This window comes from Mustelus asterias, chromosome 9 (genome assembly GCF_964213995.1).
Source record: "Mustelus asterias chromosome 9, sMusAst1.hap1.1, whole genome shotgun sequence".
NCBI classification, from domain to species: domain Eukaryota; kingdom Metazoa; phylum Chordata; class Chondrichthyes; order Carcharhiniformes; family Triakidae; genus Mustelus; species Mustelus asterias.
Window position 1 is genome coordinate 52,785,427 of NC_135809.1, and position 12,308 is coordinate 52,797,734.

Genomic DNA, 12,308 nt, shown 5'->3' on the forward strand with positions numbered 1-12,308 from the left:
GTTAACATCCAGCAAATATTTCTGTCACCTTGAAAAGCTGGATGCTCCAGTTGGATCACATTAAATGGTCGGTATACCCTGTTCAGTGGAATTGATTGATACAAGCCACATCGCTGTTTGCTGTTGTTATCAGTTTCTAGCTGGACATAATGCCCCATTTCCTGAACACTTCAGCAGCTCTCGTGGATTTGTTCACGGCTGTAAAGCAAAAGAGAGAGGAGGCTGGTTAAACATGAAATAATCTAAACCAGATCTGAGCAGCGAAAGAAATAACAAAATCTGGAGTGGAGTAGGTGAGGGACGCAAACAGAGACAGGAAGATTGATGAGACGCGAGGTGTTGTAATGAAGAGTGATTGGGCAGGAATATATCACAGGGTTGGCTTGAAGATGGGGAAATTTGTTATTGAATATTCAAGGTAACGATATGCTCATTAAGGAACTGGTCAGATTAAAAGAAACAAACTGGTTGGAGTCCATCCAAAATGAACCAGCAATATAAATCCATTCACACTTACCTGTAAAGCTTTTCGTTTCAGTTTAGATTAATTCCAATTGTTCTCTTCATATTCAGGGCACTACGTTTCTATACAGCTGACAATAACAAAGGTTAATCATTAAAGCCCTAAAATAAAAGGTGCCAAAATGTTGCTGCTTGCCAAAAATGGTACAAAATGCTGCCCATGTTTCCTACAAGTGATTACAGTTCCAAAGGTTGCCAGCATAGCACTCTGAAGAGTCCTAGGATCACAAATAATGTTTCATATATTCAAGTTCTTTTTTATTATACATGTCACTGTCTGGCAGTTTCTGATATGCGGGACGGTCGCAAGACTCTCCACTAGCACCAAGTACTCAGAAAATCAGTCTCCCGAAGGTCAACTCCTTTAAAATAGCAAAATAAATTCAATGACTGGGCCACACTTCAGAAGAAAGGGTCATCCTGACTCAAAACATTGGCTCTATTCTCTCCACACAGATGCTGTCAAACCTGCTGAGTTTCTCCAGCATTTTCTGTTTTTGTTCCAGATTCCAGTATCTGCAGTATTTTGCCTTTATCAAAAAGAAATCTCCACAATAAAAAGTGGATATACAGTAGACGTTCCTCTATCCTATACAAGTCTGAAACATATTTGTGACTTCACATGCCTGTTTTCTTTTAATGAAGCAATAGGTGAGAAATTCTCCCCAAAAAGTCAGAATGTGATTCAAACAAATGGTAACTTTTAATGCCAATTAAAATCTGAAAAAACATCAACCCTACGTTGCTTTAAAACTAATGTCAAGCATAATGTGTACATTGCCGCGCAATTTGTGATGAGAAGATACCTTTTTAATTCTGAATCATCTCAAGATCCTGGACAATTTGTGCTGCTTCACCATTTACCCCACAAAGAATGGCAGCTGCTCCTTCTCAATTTCCTCGTAAGTTTTCTGCATTTGCAAATTAGTTGTCAATTAAATTTGCCATAGAAAATTAAGACTGATACTTAACTGAGGAAATGTTATATTCTGACAATATCTCTCAACCTCTCCAATCCAGAAAGGGAACAATTTAAACTGTAGAATCTCATTCCTATAGGTAATCAATAGTTGTTAGAGATGTTTTCTTTCTTTTCTGCCTGGCTGTCTGTATTTCTTCTTCTGTCTTAGATTTGAGACAAATTCAGCTAGACAAAGTGGCTTGTGCAATGATTCTGCGAGGTCCCAGATGCTCTGGTCATACAATTACTAGATTTTGCTTACAGTGAAGCTTTATAATTATTTTCTGACAGCATGGCCGCCCCACCCACCACGGGAATCGGAGCGGGCGAGCGGTGGACCATGGAAAGGTCCGTTGACCTCGGGTGGGATTTTACGGTTTCGGGATGAACAAGGTTGTAAAATCCCACCCCATGTATTTTTCAGTTTCAGAAGTAATACCTTCAATGCAGTTTGTTGGTGACAATCCATAAGTGTACTCATTTTAATAATGGTATTAGTGTCAGAAAGATGGAAATTACCAATTTCAAAGGGATAGTAGGTGAGGCAGCTTCTTTATTCCTCATGTATATTGGCCCATGTACCCTGCAGCAGGCTTAATGGTGAACTGGGGAGTGGTTAGAATGTAGCAGGAAGTCTGAAAATCGGTTTCGCACCAATGTCAGTTGAGGGTGGGATTATCTGCTACTGGCTGCCATACGTACCCACCAGAGACCTTCATCCAGAATCTTCACCCAGGGATCGGACCCAGGGAAGTCTGAAAGGGAATTGGGGGGAGGTGAGGGGTGCAGACTTGTGGAGGGGTTTACAGGGATTGGCCAGTAGAGTCAATGGTTGACTCTCGGGGGCAAACCTGGGGTAATTGTGAGTGGAGAGTATGCCGAAAGTTGCAAAATGCAGAGGGAACTGTTGAGATGGGAGGGTGTGGGTGTGAAACTATTGCGTGAGGGCGGACGAGGGATTTGGTGGGAATGCTGTGATGGACCCAGATTTGGTGGGTTGGCAGGATGAAGGCGGGAAAGTCGATGGTAACAGGATGGGATTCTCAGGGAGAAAGGGGACTTTGACATAAATCTGCACACTTCCAAATGTGATGGGGGTGACAGTGAGGAGGCCGAATGCTATAGTGGCGGGAGGGGGTCAATCAGTGGCTATGGGGGAAAGGTTGTGGGTGACTAGGGAAGTAAAAAGATGTTGGATTGAACTGAGAATGTCAATAACACCATTGCTGGTCTGGTCACGACTATGAGGAGCCTCATGGTGGAGATCTCAAGATGCTGCACGAGAGTTGGATCAACGGGGATGAGTGGAGATGCAGGACAACTGGACAACTGAAGGGGAACCCAGGCAATTCTAGGGCCCTGGGACACATGAGAGTTTGAAGGCCAAAGTGTGTGTGCATGGAGGAGTGCTTGCACATGGCTCACAAGGGCCCTGGCAAATAGCTTTGTCTCCCTGTATTTGTCTCACTCTAGGGGATGGAGTATCCCCAGGAAGATGCAGGAGTCACCGGGGGAGCTCTGAGCTTTAAGGACTACAGCTAAAAGAGCACATCAGATATTATTAAAGTGAATATATTTACAAAAGTTTGATACTTGTGACATTCAATAATGCACCTATGCAACCAGCTGTGATTTCAGTCATTCTTAATTTTCCTTTCCCTGCTCCATCTTCGAATTGCTCTTTCCTCCTCCTGCTGTGGGAATGTGTCCTTGCAGTGACCACCTGGTATGGGACTCACCTACATTAAAGCTAAGATCCAACGAGGTGTGTGTCCCTGGGCTGGTGGAGGGTGCAGGTGTCTGTTGTAATGCCTCTACAATTACATTTCACTCTGATCTCTTCACTGCTCTTTGGGCTTGGGCTGGTGTTGGAGCTGGACAGGGCTTCTTGTAGCTCAGGCTTTGCCGCCTTCTGGGTGCTCCCAGTAAGTGAGAGAGAGAGCAAGTGACTGCATGAGTGGTCTCCAACATGAAGGCACCCTTGGCCCTGAGTTTTCTGAGACACGCATGAATCCTCTTGGTTGGAGACAAATCCAGTCTCCCATCTCTAGTGGCTGGTCCCACTCCACTCCTGTCAGCTCGGCTGCCCTCTCCTCAAACTCTATCACTTCCTTCAGGAGTGGCCAACCTCCGCCTGTTTTCTCCCTCTCTCGCCAATTATGGTGTAACTTCTGCTCAAAGAGGACAGAGAAGATGGGGTTGAGAGGAATTGTATTTAGTATCCATTTGTACATAACTTCACATTTCTTTCTCATGCTTCCAGTTTTAGAGATAACCCACTGGATTGTGTTGCCTCTGATTGATGCCCTTCAGGCTGATGTGAAGGATTCTGGGCCAGCCCCCTCCAGAGCCGTGAGCTCATCCACTAACAAGGATAAAACTCAGAGAGGAACATCATTTGTGGAGCTTGCTGGTGCCCTCAATGCCTGAGCCCCTTCCTACCCCCCTCCCTCCACCCCCCACCCCCACCCCCCATGTCCCACTTATGGAAGGGTGAGGGGGGGGCACAGTGGACGCTCCACCTGCAGAGTGGGTAGACTACAGTGGAGCTGTGAGACAGGACATTACGGCATTGCCACTGAGGCTCATATCCCCTGTATCATTCATTGTGGCTAGTGTGAATATATATCCTGGTGACGCAGATGAGGCTCTTCATCCTCTTCTGGCATTGGTGGGTTGACCTGTGCTGGAGGCCCAGGGCACTGAATGCAATGGTGACCTGTTCCCATGCAGGATTGGTCAGCCCGCTCCTCCCATCCCTCCTGTTCTCCACCTGGTCAAGGAGGACACCCGGGGACGCGTCGCTGTACTTGGGCACTGCAGGTTCTTGTCCCTTTCTTGCCATATCAATTGGCCTTGTTGGTAAGCTGCTGTCTGGATGCTTTTTTAAAAATGACTCCCAGATGTGATGGCAGGGCCTGCACCATCCAGGCTGCACCCCGGGAAAACCCCTACTGCATAATTAATTAGGCTGGGGTCACATGATACCTCAAGAATTCCCATTGACCCCTTTGGTGGAAAAGACTCCCCACCCCATGCCCCCGCCACGGAATTTAGTCCCAGATGGGAAAATCCTGCCCATTGGCCTGCAGTGATGGAATGAATAGCGCAGCTTTGTGAAGAAAAACCAAATTGTAACTTCTTCAGATAGGAAAATCTTTCAAATTATTTATAATTTGTGATACTTAGAGTTCAGTTTTTTTTAACTTTTAGTTTATCGAACACTTGTCAAAACAGTACATTGATGCTTTTAACAATTAAGTAAATTGTGCTTGGGCAAAGTCAACCATGTTTCAGTGGGTATGGTGGACAGCTCAAACTACCCATAATTTGATGGCAAAACTCACTCTGACCCACTGTGAGAAACTAAATTACTATATTGTACAGGAAGGAGTGCTCCTTTATAGGTTTGAGGTTAAATTGTGTTCAGAAAAAGCTCTGTATTGATGATGTATCAAATGCCATTGCAGTTTACAACCTCTGTCATGTGTATTGTACAAATATCTTCAGTGGGAGGGAGTATTGCTGAATTTATACTGATAAAGGTGAGAATGACAATGTACCAGGTACGATAAATGAGAGGGATAATATCTCCATCTACCAATGACTTCCAAACACTTGTAGCTCCAACTTGTGAACGCTGGAAAGCAGGGTACTTCTAGCATATTATAGACACCAAACTTAACGATAAGTTAAAGTTGCAGTGATTTAAATTGAAATGCATGCTTACAAAATGTGCAGTCTATAGATCTGAATAGCAGTATCTATCAGAACATATTCATTTTAATTACTCAGTGTTCAGCAAGCTGTGGCCCAGGATATCAACAAAGGATGGTTTACTGCACCGAGGTCCACTCTGACCAAGACCATTATTCATACGATCTACCGTCAACATCAGTCAGTAACTGTCCAGATCCACCACCCCACAACATTAATGAATGTAATGTTCGACAGTGTCCTTCATCAGCCAGCTGGAGAGTGGGAGCCTGGAGCAAGGTATGTTGTGTTTGCAAACTGCACTTTCTGTTCATTCATCCTCACTGATTTTTATTCTCCATGTACACTAAAAGGAGAAAATTGACGCAAGAGGATTGAATTTTGAATGAATGTGATTTTTCTGCAGTTTTAGTAATAGGTAGGTGCTGAGTCATACAGACAATTCTTGACTTGTGCCAAGTTAGCTGAATCAAGCCAGAGTGACAAGATCAGGAGGTTTAGAGGGGATGTGGAAGAAAGACACTTCTATCCAGAGGGAGTCTGGAACTCACTGCCTGAAAGGGTAGTGGAGGCAGAGATCCTTGTAACATTTAAGTATTTAGATGTGCACTTGCAATGCCAAGGCATACAAGGCTATAGATCAAGTGTTGAAAAGTAGGATTAGAATAGTTGGGCGATTTGTCTTTATCTGGCGCAGACTCGATGGGTTGAAAGGCCTTTTTCTGTGCTGCAGACCTCGATAACACTATGACAGTAGAGATACTACAACTGGCTCAGGGTCTCTTGTCTACGGAGAGGAAAGTAAGTTCAAGTTCAAATTCCTGAGCACTACCCAGCAAAGCCTGAGTGGAAGTGCAGGTGTGTGTGGGGACTGGTTGATGACACATTCAGTGTTGTGCCCATTTTGATCAGATTTTAACACCCGTTTTCAAGACTAACATGAATTTTGGGCCAATTTTCCACTTCTGTTTTTTCAGACAGGTTTGGCGATGGGAGTGGAAAATCTTGCAAGATTTGCGTTTCACGCTGATGCAATTACTTTCCCCCACCCCAACCCATGCCACCAATGATGTAATGGGAATCCTGGCGATTATTATAATACATTAACATCCCATTGTCAGGCCTCTACACCTGAATCATCCCCCACCCCAGCAAAACAGTCCATTCACATTGGTGTGAGGGCAGATTGGCATGAATCACAACTGGTGATTCCCAAGGTGTGTGTCTGGCAGGCAGAACCCCCAGAAAAGCTCAGGTGAATGCATTGCTCAGAGGCAAGAGGCTTGAACCCAGGCATTACCTGGGCACTGCACCATGGCACTGCCCAGGCAGTGCCTGTGGACAGGAGTGGGAGGGGTGATCCCTGGTGAACTTTTGTGCACTGGCAAAGCCTTTAAAAATGGTACCTTGATCTTTCAAAAAACTATGTTGCTGTTGGAATGCTTGTCCCAACACCTTTTTCCCACCCACTGCTAAATTTTGGGTAAAATTCCACCCACTGCCTCCATGTGAGGCAGCAGAAGTCAGATGACATCTGTTGGGCTTGGATTCCATAAGGAGTCGATATACTCAGGGAAGAAAATAGGCACGAGAACAAGTAAAATATTTAGATTAGAGCCAAATGAACAACGGAATCTGGTTTTGCCACTTAATCAGTTGTTTATAATGATCAAAATCTACTTTCCAAAACCTTAGCCCACCTCGTATATTGTTTTGCAATCGTCATGATTGTTCAGTTGTATCAATCCTCTTGGTGACTGTCTCCCCTCACTAAAAAAACAGTTGTGTTGTATCTGCAGGAATGTGAATGAATCCTGAAGTTTACTCAATGACCGTACTTACTGGATCCTGAGAGTGACATAGTGACTATCGCTGAGCAGCCTTGTCTCAGTGCTCACACTTGTGGCCTTCGCAGGTGGACATAAAAGGTTTCATGGCCAAGGTTTATTCCCCTGGACACTGGAACAATGTCCATGCTTTCAAATAGTGTCATGTCAGGATGGCATGGTGGCACAGTGGTTAGCACTGCTGCCTCAGAGCTCCAGGGCCCAGGTTCAATTCTGGCCTTGAGTAACTGTGTGGAGTTTGCACATTCTCCCCCTGTCTGCATGAGTTTCCTCCGGATGCTCCGGTTTCGTCCCACACTCCAAAGATGTGCAGGTTAGGTTGATTGGCCATGCTAAATTGCCCCTTAGTGTCAGGGGGATTAGCAGGGTAAATATGTGGGGTTATGGGGATATGGCATGGGTGGGATTGTTGTTGGTGCAGGCTCGATGGGCCAAATGGCCTCCTCCTGCACTGTAGGGATTCCATGATTTCGATGTTGCCCCTTGTGTCTGACTGATGGCACCTTGGCTTTAACTGCTTATCTGAAAGTCTAGGAGCCCCTTCATTCAAGTGCCAGCTTACATTGTCTTTGGAGGAGGCTTCAGGCTCCCATAACCTGCAAGTGACACCACAGAGCCTAAACAGTCACTAAGAGTAAACACAGAAATTAAAGCGGTCAAACTTTTGCGATGTTTAAATACTGGCTAGCATTTTTTTTGGTTAATTGCTGGCTTTTCTTTTTGAATTTATTTAACGTTCACATTGACTTTGTCAGAGTAAAGGATGGCAGTGCTCAATGTTAACATCTGTCCAATTAACCTCGGAATTAAAAGGTTCGTAAGCAATTACACAACAATGAAGGAATTATCAGTTAATAATGCACTTCAGCACCAGCTGCATAATGAAGTGAATTAATATCAATGCTCTACATTTAAATGCATTATAGTTAGCGCAAATCACTTGTTTTTATTCCTCACTAAGATAGCTTTCCAATTATTTCAGTGCTCAGTGACCTGTGGTGTTGGGATAATGGAAAGAAATGTGCAATGCCTGACTGATGACAGTCAACTTAGTGAACTGTGCCTTTCGAACCAAAAGCCACAATTCCAGATTCCATGCTTCAACGATGTTTGTAAGTAGTTTGATTGCCACGTGATTTTTTAAAAAAATTGTAGTAAACTTAATTGTATGTTTGATTTCATCACGAACAATAATCAATTTGTGCCGTCCCATCAGGGAATTTAATTCCTCCTTTTATCTGTGTTGTGGTGAAAAATCTTCCAAGCAATACCACCCAAAACCTTATTGTCTAAAAGATCACACAGCAGAAAAACGGTTGGTTTTTTTTCCCCGACTCTCTGCCAGAGGATTAACAAAGAAAGGATTCATACCTCCGCACCTCCCCGCCTTCCCCCAACGAAGGGCCAACTTCCCCCAATTCAGTTCTTAAACAGAAAGTCAGTGTTCCCTCTTGGACGAGCTGATTTGATTCACAACATGTAGGTGGGCGGAGTGAAGTGCCAGGCAGTGACCATAGAAGGATGAGGTCATGAAACTCCAATCAGAGCGCTGCCAAGTTGCAGCCACTCAATACTGTTAACTCTGCAGCTGACAAAGCGAGGGAATTCCAAGCTCCACTGATTTTAGTTCACACGCTGTGATGCTGAGACAACTCTTTTTTTTAAATGACAGTTAAAATGCAACTCAAACATCCGCTTTTATTATTTATTCACCTTTTTAAAAAACAAAATCAGAAGGTATTTTTAAGTAGAGGTGATTCCCACAGCTGGCAATCCCAGTGAAACGTGCCGGTTGCAGTGGCTGCTGGATCTGTAGTGCCTGATTTTCTGTGGGAAAATCACAGTCCCCACGATTTGCCAAGAAACACTCCCTCCTAGCAAGACCCTGTGCCAGAAGGGACTGATTTAAAAATCGGCGCTCATTCCTGCCTTCCTTTACTGTTCATTATTTTTACTAACATGTTGGGCTGTGTTTATGTCTTTTTGTTCTGATAAGTTGGAAATAATCATACTTCAGACACAAAATGCTGGAGTTTCATCAGGAGTATCTCCTGCATCTCCCCATGTGGCTGGTAGTCTGATAGACAAATATATTTTTACTTGGCACATGACTGCAGTGCAGCAGTGAACCCAGAATATTTATTCACATAACAATTAGTTGCTTGCTCTTTAGGAATAATGGCCCGGAACTTCCGAGTATTGGCAATCATCACTGGATTGCCGCTCCACTCAAACCTTTCCCACTTCAAAGCTGCTCCGAATTTTCAGCCAGGTCTTCCAGACCCGGCTATACCGGAAATGTGAAGTGCGACGATTCCTCTGAGGGTTGTGTTGCAGCATTCTAGGGTGGGGAGAAGACAGGACGTGCCCCCTACCAGGGTAGTCGGGTCCGGTTGGGTGGCTGGTCAGGAGGGCAGGTTGATAGCATGGTTGGAAGCGGCTGTCGGCTGGGGGTGGTTGGGAAGCTTGTTGGGGGAATTGAGGGGGGGGGGGGGGGAGGAGGTGTGGTTAGTAGGAGTTCGAGGAGGAAAATCCGAGCGTAAGGTGAGAGTCAGTGGATCGGAGGATAATCAAGACGTCAAGGGGTGGTCAGTTCTGTAGTTATCTAGGACTTAAACCAAGTTTATCTGTCTTGCATTTCCTGAGTAACTATTCAGGTCAGTAAATCATAGAATCCTTACAGTGCAGAAGGAGACCATTTGACCCATCGAGCCTGCACCACCGACAATCCCACCCAGGCCCTATCCCCATAACTCTCGCTAATCCCCCTGGTACTAAGGGGCAATTTAGCATGGCCAATCCACCTAACCAGCACATCTTTGTCAGAACTGTCTGAAGTCTCAAACTCCGGTGGAAGATCCTGGCAGATTGCCCATTGGATGTTGAAAGATCTTGAGCAATTCCCATGGGGGTCAGCACATGAGGATTTGCATTGTGTGTGCGGTCTCCGACGATCTGGAAAAGTTGAGCCAATATATCAGGCTGGATTATCACAGGGCTGACCCCCTGCACCCCAGTGTAAAGGTCAGGAAAGAACCTGCCTACGTTTAGCTGGCTCACCCCACTTTAATTGTTTCAGGCAATGGCCCTTTAGTTAGCATGAGGCATGATTTCCGACCATCTGCAAGAGGATGTCTTGCCTCATAGAGCTGCTGGCCAATTGGAGGCAGGCAGCACTAGCATGAGCAGATCCATACATACACCTACATCTACATCTACACTTATACACATATTCACACACAAGCCAGTGGACACATGCATAAATATCACAGAAAACTATGGAGGCCAAGTCACTAGAGGGAGATAGATTTTTTTGAGATTTTAATGGCATCAAAGGGTATGGGAAGAAAACAGGAATATGGCATTGAGATTGAGCATCAGCCATGATCATATTGAATGGCAGAGCAGGCTCAAAGGGCCTATTCCTAGTTTCTATGTTTCATGCATAAACAAACAATCCAATGCATGCTTATACACATTCACATTCTCACATGCATAATCTCACACACCCATGCACATATACTTGCAATCTCACATCACATACATCACGACAGGCACACCTACACTTGCACGCAGACTCTCTCGCACTCAGGCTCCATCCACATCCCCCCCTCGCTCCCACACCTGAGCTGATCCAAACCTGCTGGACCAACCCCAACCAGACCCTTGCCCACTCCCCCCACCACCCTCATCTCGGCCCTACCTGACCCCGCGACATGACTCAGCTGGGCTACTGCCTGCCGACCTGATCTGATTTCACTAACCCAAACCCCCATTTGGACAGTGCCCCCCTCCTCCCGCCCCCAACCCGGCTGGATCCACATCCTGAACCCAATCCGACCCCCAAATCTCCAGATGTTCAACTCCCTATTATCCACCCTGTCGCCTCCAATCCCTTCGGTGTCTGACAACCCCGCGCCCCCTGATGTCTAAGCCTCCACACCCCACCCCTCCCAATGTCCGCCTCACCGCCCCCATCCAAATCCTATCCACATATCTTCGACATTTATCTTATCCCTGGCTTTCTATTTCCAATGAGCTCTTTAAACCTCCTTACTTCCCAGCAGCTAATGCCATAAAAAGGGGCCGTGTCCTCCTTCGCTCTGATTCTTTTAGACCATGACACTGGGCCCCAGTGATCCCTGCGTTGCCTGGATTTTATCCATCCGGAGTCAGGAAGTTTGGGCATGGATGGAATTTGCGTAGTTAAGTATGTACAGAGTGGCAATCTGATGCTGATTGCCACTCCGAGGAAGTTGTATCTCATGTGGTCTCCCTCTCCCTGACCCACTCTTCTCCCTTTCCCACTCTGTCAATATCTCCACTTTATTGCTCTCTCTCAATGTACCCCCTTTGCCACTCTGCCTCTTGATCTCCACCTCGAGCACCATTATCCTTGATTCTTTTGCAAACATTTCACGTTCAAATCAACTTATTTTTCAAAGCAATTTCCGTGCGGTTAAGTAAAAAGCAATTTTTAACTGCAAATGTTTCTTTCTGATGCATGTTTTCTTTCTATTGCATTTGAATTTTTCTTCAAGTGAATTCATCTAAACAGGAAACTCCATTCCACTGCAAGTACAAAGCATGTTCAAGCTGAGTGCATTCTTGGAATCCCTGGTTCATCAATTGAAGCATTCTGACCAATGGACCCATCACAAAACTTGGGGGAGGGTTGGCACCAGAGGCTCGGCAAAAGCTACCCCTCTCTACTGGCCAGAAACGTGCAGGGTGAGACCTGCCGAGCCACAAGTTCAATGTTGGCCTCTCCTGCCACCCATTATAATGGAGCAGTGATGTGATGAGTCCTTTAATTGGCCATTAGTTACCCACTTAATGACCTCAATTAGGCCATGGGTGGACAACCCACCTGACACCACCCCAGCCACTCATAAAATTGCAGTGGGTGCATCATGGGTGGACCAGCGGTGATGGAGCGCAACCTAACTTACATGTCCACCCACCTGCTTTTCTGCCCATAGGTGCCTCACAAAATTTAGCCATTATATAATATACGTATCTTGATTTTTGTTTTCTGTTTTAAAACTTGCCCGTCTTAATGCCTTCCAGCACATCTGAAAGTGCTTTACAATCAAATAAGTCCTTCTAAAATACAGTCACTTTTGTAACTGAGGGAAGCATGGTTGCTAATTTGCACACAGCATGGTCTCACACTCAGCAATTAGATAATGACCAGATAATCTGTTGTCGGAATTTTGATTGAGAGATAAATATTGGCCAGGACACCAGGGCCGTAGCCT

At 45.3% G+C, this 12,308-nt stretch overlaps 1 protein-coding gene across 2 annotated transcripts in view; it reads left to right on the forward strand.

The window, feature by feature from the left end:
- Positions 1-12,308, forward strand: part of LOC144498690 (A disintegrin and metalloproteinase with thrombospondin motifs 20-like) — a 417,617-nt gene that overhangs the window by 380,926 nt on the left and 24,383 nt on the right. For both annotated transcript variants that reach the window (XM_078220194.1, XM_078220195.1), the window contains exons 32-33: positions 5,279-5,479; positions 8,030-8,159. In XM_078220194.1, the coding sequence (XP_078076320.1) occupies positions 5,279-5,479; positions 8,030-8,159 (331 nt within the window). The remainder of the gene's footprint in view (positions 1-5,278; positions 5,480-8,029; positions 8,160-12,308) is intronic.